Raw genomic sequence first — 13,875 nt, 5'->3', positions numbered from 1 at the left:
CACCCATCCTAAAAATCAGGAATCCTCAAGACCTTAGCTACTAGAGATTTTAGGATTTGTGATCATGATCACATTGACCAAGAGATTTCCCACCTCACCCATGTCTTCCAATTGAATGGGTATCAAACTTGCCATGAACAAAGACGATACCATTCATTTAAAAATAACTTTTTAAAATGTATTTTTTTTGTCATTTTACTAACCCAGCCAGTAGCCGAGTTTTAGGCTTGGGACTCGCCGAGTTAGGCGAGTTTGTGCCAAACTCGCCAACTCGGCAAGTCTGGCGAGTAGACTCAGACGAGTCCGAGTCCGAGCCCTAGAGACTCGGCGAGCATGACTCGGACTCGGACTCGCCTAATGACTTGGACTCGGACTCGCCGAGTTTAGGCGAGTCCCGTTTCTGTGGTGTGACCTTTTGGATGATCACCTTGCCTCACGGGATAACAAATGGTCTTACTGCTAGCCAGTAAGAATGAACCATGGAGACCGGCCCGCCAAGGACATGGAACCCATCAGCCGGTGAAGCCATAAGTGAGTTGACTGGGTGGACCAGTCAACTCAAAAATAGATTTTTGGAGCCCGAAAAGACTCCCTCCTGCACTGCAAAATACTTAGCCACCTGCTACTGACTCAACAGTCAATAACACGCTGCCCAAATACTCAAGGCGGTCAATAACACGATTGATGTTAGGAACAGGGTCAATAACAAATCATGTTATTGACACTTCATATAACCCTCATGTTATATGATATATTGCTGCCTACCACAGTGTGATAACCTGCGTGTTGTCCTGCAAAGGGGATTTTGAGTGCAAAAATTCAAAATTCTGAGCTTGGGACTTCAAAATTGACAAAATTTATGAAGTCCCAACCGGGGGGGGGGGGTGAATCAGTGTTATGCAATTAACAACTTTCTTAAGCTGATTCTTAAATCCCCTGATGCAAATGAGTAAAAGAAAAGTGCAGAAACTAAATCCATACAAGCACAAAATCATAACACCAGAATTTTTACGTAGAAACCCGGAAAGGGAAAAACCATAGTGGGATTGAGACCCATAATATTATAATGCTGTGATCAGGAGTATAATAATATTACAACTCAAAGGAAGGCTCACTGCCTTACAGAGATTACAAATGACGACTGATTGAATGAACTGATGAATAGCATCTACAAATGCCAAAAAGCAGTTTCGTTTAAGTGCAAAAGGTCTTCTTCCACTGTTCTGTCTCTCCGCTTTGTTTTGCTGTTCTGTCATATACTGGAGCACAAAGACTTCCAATCACCCACACAAAACTTCGCACAATCGCTCATAGAATCTTTGCACACTCACATCTTATACCAAAATGCTCAAATGAATTGGTCTTATACATCCACACCATCAAAATAAATCAATTCCATGTCGGCTCCACAAACCGCATAACACATGTAACCATGAGTCGGCTCAATCCGATTACAAATCCATATGCAAACCTAAACAAATTGATAAAATGCTTCACACATGTCAGCTCAATTACCTCGAACTCAAAACCAATCACCAAAATCATCCCAAAGATTCCACACCACACGCTATACCAAAACAATCCTTTTCTTCCTGAATTACCGGATACTGGATCTTCAATCTTGCACGAGAATCAATACCGAAGGCTAGGATTGCGAAATAAGCTGCCTCGAATGTCCAATCAACTACCTCTATCACTGCAACCAAAACTATGCAATCAAAATTGAGATAGCACTCAATGTTTCCACACTCTGTATTCCACCTTCCAGACTTGAGCATAAATGAATAACAAACTTCTCAAATTTCCGGTAGATCACTTCTACTTATATCGGATAGAATTTTTGAGCCGAGTTGCCATCAATGACAACCCCAAAGCATTCCTCATGCACAAATCCCTACCGGTACAGTGTCTCTTGCCAACAGTACGAACGCTCGGAGGGTATATATAGCGCAAAGATGGTCATTTTGGCTCATTTGCGTGTTGAAGCTTTCGATGTTCGTTAACCATTCATCTGAATACCTGTTGTTGGAAAATGGCTTATTCTTAGGTGAATTCGGGCAATCGGTTGGATACACCAACACTCTCCATATCAAAGTACCTTTGAAGCTCTTTCACCCAATCCATAAAGAGATTTCGGTTTAAATCCCTTGTAAAACTTGATACATATGGCTTGACCTTTGCCCCTTGCTTGGCTCTAACTTGAATTGATCTTGAGCCCTAAAGTCTAGCCTTCAATCCTCTAAAAAAATTCTTCATTTGATCTCTCCCAACCCCAACAAACCTCTTGTTAACCATTTTTTTCTCTCCGTGTTCTATGGAGAACTCCTATCTACATCCTTTGCCTATTGCTTTCTCAATGGAAGATGTTTCAATAGAAGTTGACCTCTACATGAACCTTCAGCTCTCTACCAACTTTGTTGCTGGTGAACTAACTTCTCTACCCAACTCTCTTTCACTTCCCATAGCTATGACCTTGCTCTAGTACCAAGCTGATGCAGTAAGGAAAATAAAAACCACCATGATTAGCACACGAACCTTCGAGAAAACTAATTCATACTACCCTATTCTGATCCCACCTGCTAGTTGAAATGCCCACCAAGAACCCAATGCATTCCAAAATCAGGCCTTTTTTTGGCGGGGGAGGGGGGTCTTTTTCCTCTTTTAATTTGTATGACAGGAGCTAGAAAATTAATACGCTTCAAAATCCCTAAAGGCTGAGAATATCCCCTGAATCGAAGATGTCAAAAATAACTGCAAGAGAACTTAGTGAAGACACAATCAAGGCTTTATGATCATTCATTTACTTATCTATTCTTTTTAGTTGATGTGGATATCTGAAGCAGCCAAGACGCTCCTGCATCATAAAATTAAATACAACCCCCATAATTGTTTCCAACTGTTTTCTTAATTTTTTAACTTGTCGTTCTTTTATAAATAGTCTTTTCCATTGTCTTGTCGTGCTCATGCTTATTTCTTTCTTTACTTCAGCATATTCACCATATTTCTTGAAGTTTGATTGCTTCACCAGTACTCCTTAACTCGTAGTATAATAATTCTTTTTGGGAAAACCTTGACCTTCAGAATTCATTTATGCAGTTAAAAGACGCTTTTCTTTTCACAGGTCAAATGTTACATGCAACAGTTACTTCAGGGGCTGGAACACTGTCATGAGAGAGGAGTGTTACATCGTGATATCAAGGGATCTAATCTGCTAGTTGATAAGCATGGTGTTCTCAAAATTGCAGACTTTGGTCTTGGAACTTTCTTCCGACCACACCAAAAGCAACCTCTTACGAACAGAGTGATAACACTTTGGTATCGGCCTCCTGAATTGCTCCTAGGAGTTACAGAGTATGGAGTAGCCATAGATCTCTGGAGTGCCGGTTGCCTTCTTGGAGAATTGTTCAGAGGAAAGCCAATCATGCCGGGTAGAACAGAGGTAAATTCTGTTTTCTTGAAAATACTATATAACAAGATTTGAAATTACTAGACATTATGGTCCTGAAGAAACATTTGATGTTTGGAAATGTTTAGCTTGTGTGACTTGGAACTGGCCATCCTGGAACTTCCAAGCTAACCGACCAAAACATTGCAATTTGCGTAACATTCTTAATGTAATTGCCACTGATCCATTAAATTTAGAGATTAATTACCAGACCTCCATGAAAAAAGCATTTTTATACATCAAAACTGTGTTCTCTTTTCAAAACTAGTTTGCCATCAAATTGAGAAGTGTGGTTGTCTTCCTGAGCTTGTCAAAGTATCCTCACGTTTCTGTATGGCATTGACAACTGAAATAGGTGACAAATGTTTCCCAATATCTCAGCTACAAATAGAAAGAATGAAATCCTTACAACGTAAGAAAAGCCGAAGTCGTATTTGAATAATGATATAGCATTAGTTAGTTCTGAATAAGCGCCTTTCAGGAATCGAGAATAAAGAAGACTAACCAACTAGAGTCTTTAAGATACCTATAAAACCGTTAAATACTAAATATTTCTTTAGGAATATAAAGCAATACAGCAGTGGCTAAATATTGCTCTAGAAGGATTAAAAGGGATAAATGTTTACTTGAACAAACCTATCCAAAGGTTTGCGGAGCTTTCAAAGAAAACTGTTTTACTAGGTAGGGACTGAATTTCTTGGCTAAGGGCAATTCTGATATTAGTTCGGAAAATGTACAGCCGAGTTGATAATTGTGTCTTCTTCGGAAAGTACCTTAATTATGTATACTGTCTATAATTTTTTTTTTTCAAAAGTTTGTTTCCTTTGCTGTTCAAAATTCAGATTGCAGTATTAAATATAGATTTTAGACTTCAGTTCAGCTTTGCCTAGTTCATCTTCAGATTTCAGTGGGGAACATAAAGACTTCATTTTCTACAATGTAAGTTTTCAAGACATCCAATATGTAAATGAATATTATTTAATGCAATGCTATTTCTTTTCATCAAATGATCCATCTCTGTTCTAAATTGAATGAACTACAAAGCCCTTAGGTTGGTAAGAATATGTAAGGAATCTAAAGCACATTGACCATTATTGATCAGTATTTGTGTGGAAACATCTGGTGAATAATCGTAATTACTCATAGAAATGGATACAGAAAACTATATCATATAAACGATGTCCTATGTTGCGTACAGATAAGTGGGATTCGCTTGATCCTAGATTTGTATTATAAACGACTATTGAAGGAAACATTGGAGCTGTGAGTTTGTTTGTATAGTTAGGTCATAAATGAGTTCTCCACATGTTGAATAATTCTTCTGTTATTGTTATGGTTTGTTTTCTTATTACATACATATGAACAGAAAAAATATGTGAATAGAGAGCAGATCCTACAGCCTAGAAATGAGTGGGCAAGCAATACATACGCACAAACAGAAAAATATAACATAGAGAACAGACCCTACTGCCTAGAGATGAGTGGCAAGAGTTTAATCCTAGAAACAGTTTAGAAATAAGTTAAGGGTACTTAAACAGAAGATGGCGAGCGGGAGTGGAGGTTTTGAAACTCTGCGGCGTTGGAGGATTTTTGGGGTGAGAGCATCGATGAGAACGAGCTTCTTCTGGATATTCTGCTGGAAGCCAGATTGTTGGACACGTCAGCCTGTTGTACGTCTATTGTTCATGGTGAATCTTCGAACGGGAGTTTAGAGCTGGGCATGCGAAATGGATTTCTTTTCCAGGCGTCGAATCCTCCAGTCAAGACTCTGGAGATCGAGTTCACGAGCAAGGAGTTTGTCTGTAGTAGGGGCCCTATTTCTGCTGGGCTACTTTGTGAGAAAGCTTCGCTTCTAGCTGCTAGGGCGGTGGTGCCTTCTGTTGTGTCACTTGGCTCCCCTCCTGTCCGGCCATTGCTACAATATGAGATTGCCTTATCATGGTCAAATGGTGCTACAAGATGAGATTGCCTTATCATGGTCAAATGGGGTGTTCGAGGTTCCTTTGGCTGAACCTAAGACATGATTTTTTCTTACCTACTGTGGAGGCTTTACCTAGTGTGGTTGGGGTTTTTTCTTTCTGGGACCCCTTGCCTCTCAATTTGGATCCAGATGTCGTGGTCGGCCAAGCTGTTGCTTCTATGGAGAACACTCTTATTGGGAGGTTCTCAAGCTTCCGTCTAAATATGGACTCTATTAGTAGCTAGGCTTAGTCGCATCGTAAACTTTCACCATCGATGACTGCAATTGAACATGGAACCAAGTTGGGGGTTACCATGGTTCCAAGAATCATGGGAAGCGTTGACACAAAACTTTTCGTTCGTGAAACATCACCACTTACCAAAAAAAAATAAAAAAATCAACGATCAACAAAACATGGGGAACCAGGAACTAATTAGGAGATTGCAGTGGTTCTTAGAACCATTGATAGCTTTAACTCATCAAGAGTTAAGCTGATTTCATCCCCCAAAAACTGCCAAAAAGAAACCAAGGCCAACCAACAAGTTAATCTGCCATATGGCCACTTCCAATTGCCTGTGCCACACCATTTTAACCCAAATCTCTGAGTCGGGCCCCTTCAGGAACAAAATCACCACCAGAGAGAGTTTCAAGGACCAAGTCGACTGTCGACCATGGTTCCTGAACCATGAACCGTGAGAAAGTCCCAACAAGCACTCGACCAAGAAACTGCTAAGGCACAAAGGAAGAAATCGACAGCTGGTGAGGGAGTAACTGGGAACCCGTCTATGATTTTGATTTCATAGAAAGCCATCAAAAGCGACCGAAGTTCTTGAAACCAAGAAAAATTCCAAACGGGCATAAATTGCCTGAATTAATTCTAAACTTCCCCAAATTTTAAACATAGATATTCGACTATTCTCGTGGAGGGTAGAGACATATCCATACTCAATCAATTTATGGATATTTGAGTTTCGAGGAATTAGCCAAGGGAAGGGAGCACATAGCCATGGGCATATATTAACATGATGACTTTTGATGACTATCTTAGATTTAGTTATTTATGAGGGGTCATGAAATGGGCACCAAAGAAATGGGATTAGGATTCGGCTCGGGATTAGGATTCGGCTCGGATTCGGCAAGGCCGACCCGAATTCGGACTCGGCAAGGGACTCGGATTCAGATTTCAGAAAGTGAAAAACTCAAGAAATTTAGAGATTTTTGAAGATTTAAAACTTGTTTCATGCACCCTTTATTAAATACACCTTAAAGACACAATAACATCATCAAACTCGGCTCATTTGATTACACACACAAGTATACATCAATCACATAAGCATAAACACAAATTGTAGTTGAAGGAAATAACAAACATTCAATCTCCAAATGCTAATTAATACTTAGTCAAGTTGAAAATTGGCATATGTTAATTCACTACCCCTTAGTATATTGTGTGCCCCTCAACTTCTTCATGGCCTTTTATAAAGCTACAACCCTCTTAAAACTAAACTTCTTGTTATGCTCCTATGATCAATAAAAAATGCATTGCTCTCTGGTTTTCTACGTTGACATGTTATTATACTTTGTTACTTGTGAAGAGGATGTGGTTTGCGTGTCAACTATAATTTCTACTTATATGATTGCTCATTTCTTTAAGTTGATCCTACCTTAGTGTTGGTTGAAGAATCCTTTCCTTTTCCCTTAGACAATTGGACATTTAGTGCTTGAATTTTTGAAGATGTGATAGCATCCACCAAAATCAACCTAGTTTGTTATCGTGCGAGTCTAGCACAAAATTGTTTGAAAGTAGGCATTACAAATGTTATTCCAAGAGCATCCATGATAGAGAAGGATGAAGAATCAAAGACTTAATAATGGCTTTTTATTTTTGACGGAATTCAAAGTACGCCTTTTCCCTTTTGCAATCTATACCCCTTTCATTCGTGTCATTGATTTTGTTATTGAAATTGTAAAGGCAATTCAATCTCGTCCAACTAACCTGGCTAAAGAAGTTAGACGAGAATGTGTCATTATACTAAGGCATTCCAAACTATCCAAAAATAACATCCCTAAAGTTGAGCTTCAATCCTTTAAAATATTTTTAAACAACAACAATGTAGTTATTGTCAAGGTAGACAAAGGTATTGCAGTGATTATTTTGAATAAACTGGACTAAATTAAAAAATGTATGTCCTCTTGTCTAACACTAACAACTATAAAATATTGAATTCCAAACCTACCTCAAAAATTGTAAAAAAAGTCAAGTGATCCATTTCCCTTTCATGCTTTGATGATGCTACTAAAACATGTCTAGCCTCCTCCAACGAGGTTTCCCCTTGTATTTATGGCGTCCCTAAGATCTTGGCATCCCCTTAAGGCTCATTCTGGACTCCATACACTCCCCAACTTGCAAACTAGCTTCCCATCTCGCCATCTTATCTACCCCCTCTCTAACAAATCTAATTCTTTTATCAAAAAACTCTTCCCACTTCATTGATTTCTTTGGAGATAAGCTTGAAAAAAATGACCTTTTAGTCAATTTTGATGTGGTTTCCCTCTTCACCATGGTCCCTATTCTCGACTCCATAGAGCTCATTAGACAAAAGACAAACAATGAGATCACCAACTTGGTTGAGTTGTGTCTAAGATCAACTTCTTTCACTTTCCAATATACAATACAATTTATGAATAATTAGATGAAGTTGGATGGGATCTCCTTTATCCCCCATTTTCGCCAATATCTCTATGGATCAATTTGAAGATCTAGCCCTTCATTCTTGGCCCCTCAAACCAAAGTGGTGGAAACACCATGTCCATGACACTAACATTTGTTGACCCCATGATCAAGAAAATCTTGAAGATTTCAACTCTCACTTGAACAACTTATCTCCTCACTTGTTGGGATCTCCTTTATCTCCCATTGTTGCCAATATCTATATGGATCAATTTGAAGATCTAGCCCTCCATTCTTGGCCCCTCAAACCAAAGTGGTGAAAACACTATGTTGATGACACTAACATTTGTTGGCCCCATGATCAAGAAAATCTTGAACATATCAACTCTCACTTGAACAACTTATCTCCTCACATCTCCTTCACCGAAGAGATAGAAGATGACAACTAGCTCCCCTTCTTAGACATTATCCTCATCAAAAATCCAAATGGCTCTATAGCTAGATGAGTCTTCCACAAATATACACACATAGATCTCTACCTTCATGCCCCATCCCATCAACACCCATCCTAAAAATCAGGAATCCTCAAGACCTTAGCTACTAGAGATTTTAGGATTTGTGATCATGATCACATTGACCAAGCGATTTCCCACCTCACCCATGTCTTCCAATTGAATGGGTATAAAAGAAATCATAACTCTAGTGCTTTAAAGCAAGCCAAATCTTAGTGTGATCCCAAACTTGAGGTTGTAACCCGCTTCCTCTTCCCATTGCTTCTCTCCCCTACATAGAAGGCCTCTCTAATAAAATCTCCAAGATTCTCCTTGCATTGTATCGCCAAATATATTTAGGCTATTAGAAACCACATCCCCTCCCCCAAAGACCCTAGAGACTTCTTTCTAAATGCCGATGTATAAAAAGAGACTTTCTCATGTGGCACCCTCTACATTGGTGAGACATGTCACTCGATTTACACTAAAATCAAATATCATCAAACTGGCATAACTTATTAGAGATTCTTGAAATCAACTCTCGTCCAGTATTTTGCCAAAACCAAACACCACATCCCCATAGAAGACACCGAAGTCCTAGCTAGAGAGGATAATTTCTTCAAGAGTAAACTCTTAAACACCATTGAAATATCTAATCATACTTCCAAAATCAACCTAGATGGTGGTTGGAACCTTGATTTCTCTTGGCCACCCTTTCTATCACACCTTCAAAACTAATACCCCCTCCCCCACACTTTCCATATCATTCCCCTTGCTAGACCAAACCCCTCCCCATCCTTCTCCCAAATGTTTCCCCTTTCTTTTCTTTTTCCCTTGTCCCCCCCCTTTTCCTGCCCTTTTTTTCTTTCCTTTTGTATTTCCTTTCTTGTCCCTCGTCAACCATTCTTATCCTCAATGTTCATATCTAACCTCTCCCCTTTAGTTATCTCTTTCCTTCCTCCCCCCCCTTAGTGTTCATGGCCTAACACCTCTCCCTTCACAATTGTCTTCCCTCATCCTCCTAGACCCAATTCCCTTCTATTTTGTATAAGTTTTGGTTTATGTATGTATTTGTTCATGTTTTTTTTTGTGCAATCATTGATGTTTATGTATGTATAGGTGTGTGTGTGTGTGTATATACATATACATATATGTGTGTGTGTATACAGACATATATATATGTATGTATGTATGTATGTACACACACATACACACACATATATACATCTATACACATACATATATGTATACACATGCATACATATATGTATGTATGTATGTATGCATATGTATGCATATATATATATACATAACTATATTTCCTATATATATATATACATACATACATATACATGTATACATGTACATGTACATATATACATGTATATATATGTATATATGTGTATATATATATGTGTGTGTGTGTGTGTATATACATATATGTATATGTATATATACATATACATATACATATATGTGTGTATGTATATATGTATATATACACACGCACACACACACACACACAGATATATACATGCATATACATACCTATGTCTCATCCTTGTTTTATGCCCTTAGATCCTTCGAAGAATGTGTGCCTTCTCTCCCCCTCATGTTTTTAGTCAACCTAATTTGCTATCTTTTTTACATTTCTCTTATATAATTCTCATCTTCATGATGGATACTGGACCATGATTTGAAACATTAATGAAAAAATATAACACAACCAAATCCATAAATCACCAATAAAACTAGTCTTTTTTATTTTTATTTTACCCAACCCTTAAGTTGAGAAAGCAAAGTCTTAAGTTGGATTCTCTTCAATATGCATAAGGAGACAATGTTGTTAATTCAACATCCAATTAAAGTATTTCGTAGTAATCAACTTTATCAAAGAAATTTTTAAGCTTTGTACAATTTTTTTTAGGATTTGTACAATCTACAATATAGAATTGTGTGTTGTTAGATACATGGCTACCAATGATGCACATTTCCTCATCTAACTTGTTTAGATAGGTAAATTATTAAAAATCTCAAAATTGCATTTGATATTCATTAACCATTTTGCATACTCTTAGATTGAAGAAGTCGTTGTACTTTGACTATCCACATGACTATCCACATGAAAAAACTATGTGGAGTTAAAAAATCTATTTTAAGATCCATGGTGCACACAAAGAAAGACAATTGTATTGAATTGTGTGCATATATATATGCACACACACACACATATAGGAATGCTGACCCCCTAGAAAGATGTAAGACAAGATTTATATGTTTTTTCAATTTTGGATGCCAAAATGTTTATTTATAACTCATGGATATTTATTAAAAATTTGAAATTTATCTATCCAAAACTTAATTTTGACTAAAAATCTAAAATCCTTGCAAAACTATAATGAATTTTATTTATTTATTTTTTGACAAATGGGGCTAAGAAATAGATTTAAAAGTTATATATTTTTCAAACTATCTTGATGCCAAAATGTAAATAGTGGAACTAGCTTCCTATTGACTATTTACACTTGAAAATTTGATTTCTCATTTACAAGTTATCACAAAGTAAACAATTCTTTCCTTTATACTCAACTAATCATATAGAAATAATAACATAAATATTAGTTGCTAGATGTTAACAAAAAATATCAAGTATTATAACAACTATCAAACTATTTAGTAAATAACTGGCCTTTATAACAAATGTTTCATCAACATTAAAGAGGTTGATAGTGGGTAATTGGAGGAGCACCTTGGATATGTAAAATGGCTTGTTCTTGAAGCGAAAAATATGTCAATTTAAAAAGCAATTTGCCAATAGATTTAGTACTAGGCTAGTAGTCCTATGCTATTGTAGAGATGCCTAAATCTAGGGTTTTTAACTTCCATAGGAAGATAGGGATGAACTTGAAATTAGTGTGTATCATTAGAGTCATGTGTAGGATAAGGGGGAAAACTATGCTCTAGAACGAAAACAAGTATTTAATTGTTGCCTCTTTTAAGGGGTTAAAACCTCACTAGAGCTACAACAAAGCTCATGTATCGCATAAAAAGTAATGCTACTCACTTCGACAATGGCACAACTCACTCAATTTATGATGCCTCAAAAAGGAACTTATAGAAACCATGTTGAGAAAAGATAAATGTGACATGTGATTGTCCTAAAAGAAAATTATGGACTTTGGTTGAAGTAATGGTGGATGCCCTTTTGAAGTCAATTTAGAAACCTCCTACTTGTTATCACGGGCAAATGAGAAGTATAAACTAGAAAAACTCCTTCACAATAAAGGTTGAAACCCTACAGTTGACTATGCCAAATTCCACCACAGGGTCAAACAAATAAAAAAATAGTCTTTTTTGAACTCGTGAAACCCTTAAAATAGGATTTTGAGGCCAAAAAATTTTGCAATGCAAAGTAATATGCTTTTTTTTTTTGCCCAAACCTGCAAAATACATTTTTTATAAAAAAAATTGCCTTAAAAAAGTAAATCGATGCAAGTATCGATTTCCATACAAAATATAGCTATGTGACCATACAACAAGGGTAACTTAAAACAAAATTGCAAAAAATTAAAATTACCATTTTTAACAAAATGAAAGGTAATATTTCATTTTTGGGCCTTTTGAATGCAATAGTGATGTCCTTTTGGTTCCATGATACTTTTTTGATAGGGTTGAGTGTTTCAATCACCAAAAAATTAGAAGTAACTTATGATTTAGTCCACAGATACAATGTTGGAGTAACAAATAATCAACAAAAAAATTAAACTTTGAAAAAACAATCAAGAAAAATAAACTAGCCAATATAATAAAATTTGTCTGTACAATGCGATTTCTTTGCATATATAAGATAAGGAGGAAGTAGGAAGGTGAAACAAAAAGACTGACTAACCATCCAATAGATGTGACACATGTAGAACACTTGGAACAAGTGTGAGAGCATGTGTCAAGGGTTTATAAGGTGAGACAACTAAACCACTAAGTAAACTTAAAGCTAGTGTGAATAGGACTAGTAGGTGTATGAACTATATAAAATATAACTAGATGCATAAAGAAACTTTTCACACTAACAAGATGCAGACTTGATTTACAAGGCAATAAAATAGTTTGGGGTTCAACTCACCACCAAAGTTTTCATTTATATTTTTTATCATTAAAATATCCTAAGTTATCCACCAATCAACTTATGCCAACAAAGATCTATTCCCCAACAATGATGCAACTTTTTGGTGATTAGAGTTGTAGGTCTCAAATCCCCAAGCCCAATGATGCAAAATTGAGAATGATCAACACAAACAATAAGCTACATATCGGATATGGAGACTCTAAATACAAATCTAGAAATGAGAATTAGAAAGGAACTTGCATCTACAATTTGAGCCCAAAAGTTATGGACTATGTCATTAGGTGTCCTTGTCTTGAAGCTGTTTGATGCAGATATTGATAACAAAATTGAGATCAAGATGTTGCTCAAATTATCCTCCAAAATTTTTATTGAAAAAGTGTTAGACATTATGTGAAGATTGCGACTATCCAGGGTTTCTGCATGTTCAAATCTAGTTCTCTTTGTCTTAGTCTACACTTACTCAATCTATTTTTCATCTCCTAAATATGTAACTTGCACACACACGAGAGGAAAAATGGGGTTGGGTATATAGGGGTTTGCCTCAGTCAAACCCCAGGTTTGGAATTAACCCTCGAATGAAAATAGATAGGAAGGATATGAAATCTAAAGTCATAGTGATATTACCTCAAGCTTGATATTGTTGATATGATGCAATGCTCTTTAGATAGGACACACAAATGTTGATGCAATGACATGAAATGACAAGACAAGACATGCCAAGACAAGATCAATCATGAAAAACCTCTTGCATGAAGATTGTTATAACTTGTTGCTCCATAATGCTCATATCTAAAGAAATTTGCTCATAATACTTGATATTAAAAACTGGGCCCGATCTGGGGGGACTATGGTGCCTAGTACTTTAGTCCACTAGGACAAGGGTGCCTAGCACCCTAGTCCACCTAGAAAGGGGTGAGACAAAGGCAGCTCTAGTGTACATAGATTCACAACAAATAATTAGATCAACATATTATCATTTGACATCAAGGCCAAAAATAGGCTTGGAAAAGAGCTAGGAGGAGACAAACTAAACTAAGGGCCCAAAAAAGGGGTGTGAAATCATAAGGGGTTACAATTTATGACACTATGGGTAAATAATATTCCAAGTGCAATGGGAGTTAGATCTAGGAAGAATACCACAAAACCTATGCTTAAGTTGGACAACAATGACCAATCATTAAGGTG

The 13,875-nt window shown here is 36.9% G+C and overlaps 1 protein-coding gene across 2 annotated transcripts in view; it reads left to right on the top strand.

Moving 5' to 3' along the window:
• LOC131030762 (probable serine/threonine-protein kinase At1g54610) overlaps positions 1–13,875 on the top strand; it is a 201,618-nt gene that overhangs the window by 14,774 nt on the left and 172,969 nt on the right. For both annotated transcript variants that reach the window (XM_057961678.2, XM_057961680.2), the window contains exon 3: positions 3,122–3,439. In XM_057961678.2, coding sequence (XP_057817661.2) covers positions 3,122–3,439 — 318 coding nt within the window. The remainder of the gene's footprint in view (positions 1–3,121; positions 3,440–13,875) is intronic.

The sequence above is a fragment of the Cryptomeria japonica genome, chromosome 5 (assembly GCF_030272615.1).
Source record: "Cryptomeria japonica chromosome 5, Sugi_1.0, whole genome shotgun sequence".
Taxonomy (NCBI): Eukaryota; Viridiplantae; Streptophyta; class Pinopsida; order Cupressales; family Cupressaceae; genus Cryptomeria; species Cryptomeria japonica.
The sequence above is the reverse complement of the archived record's forward strand: the minus strand, read 5'-3'. Positions and strand labels throughout refer to the sequence as shown.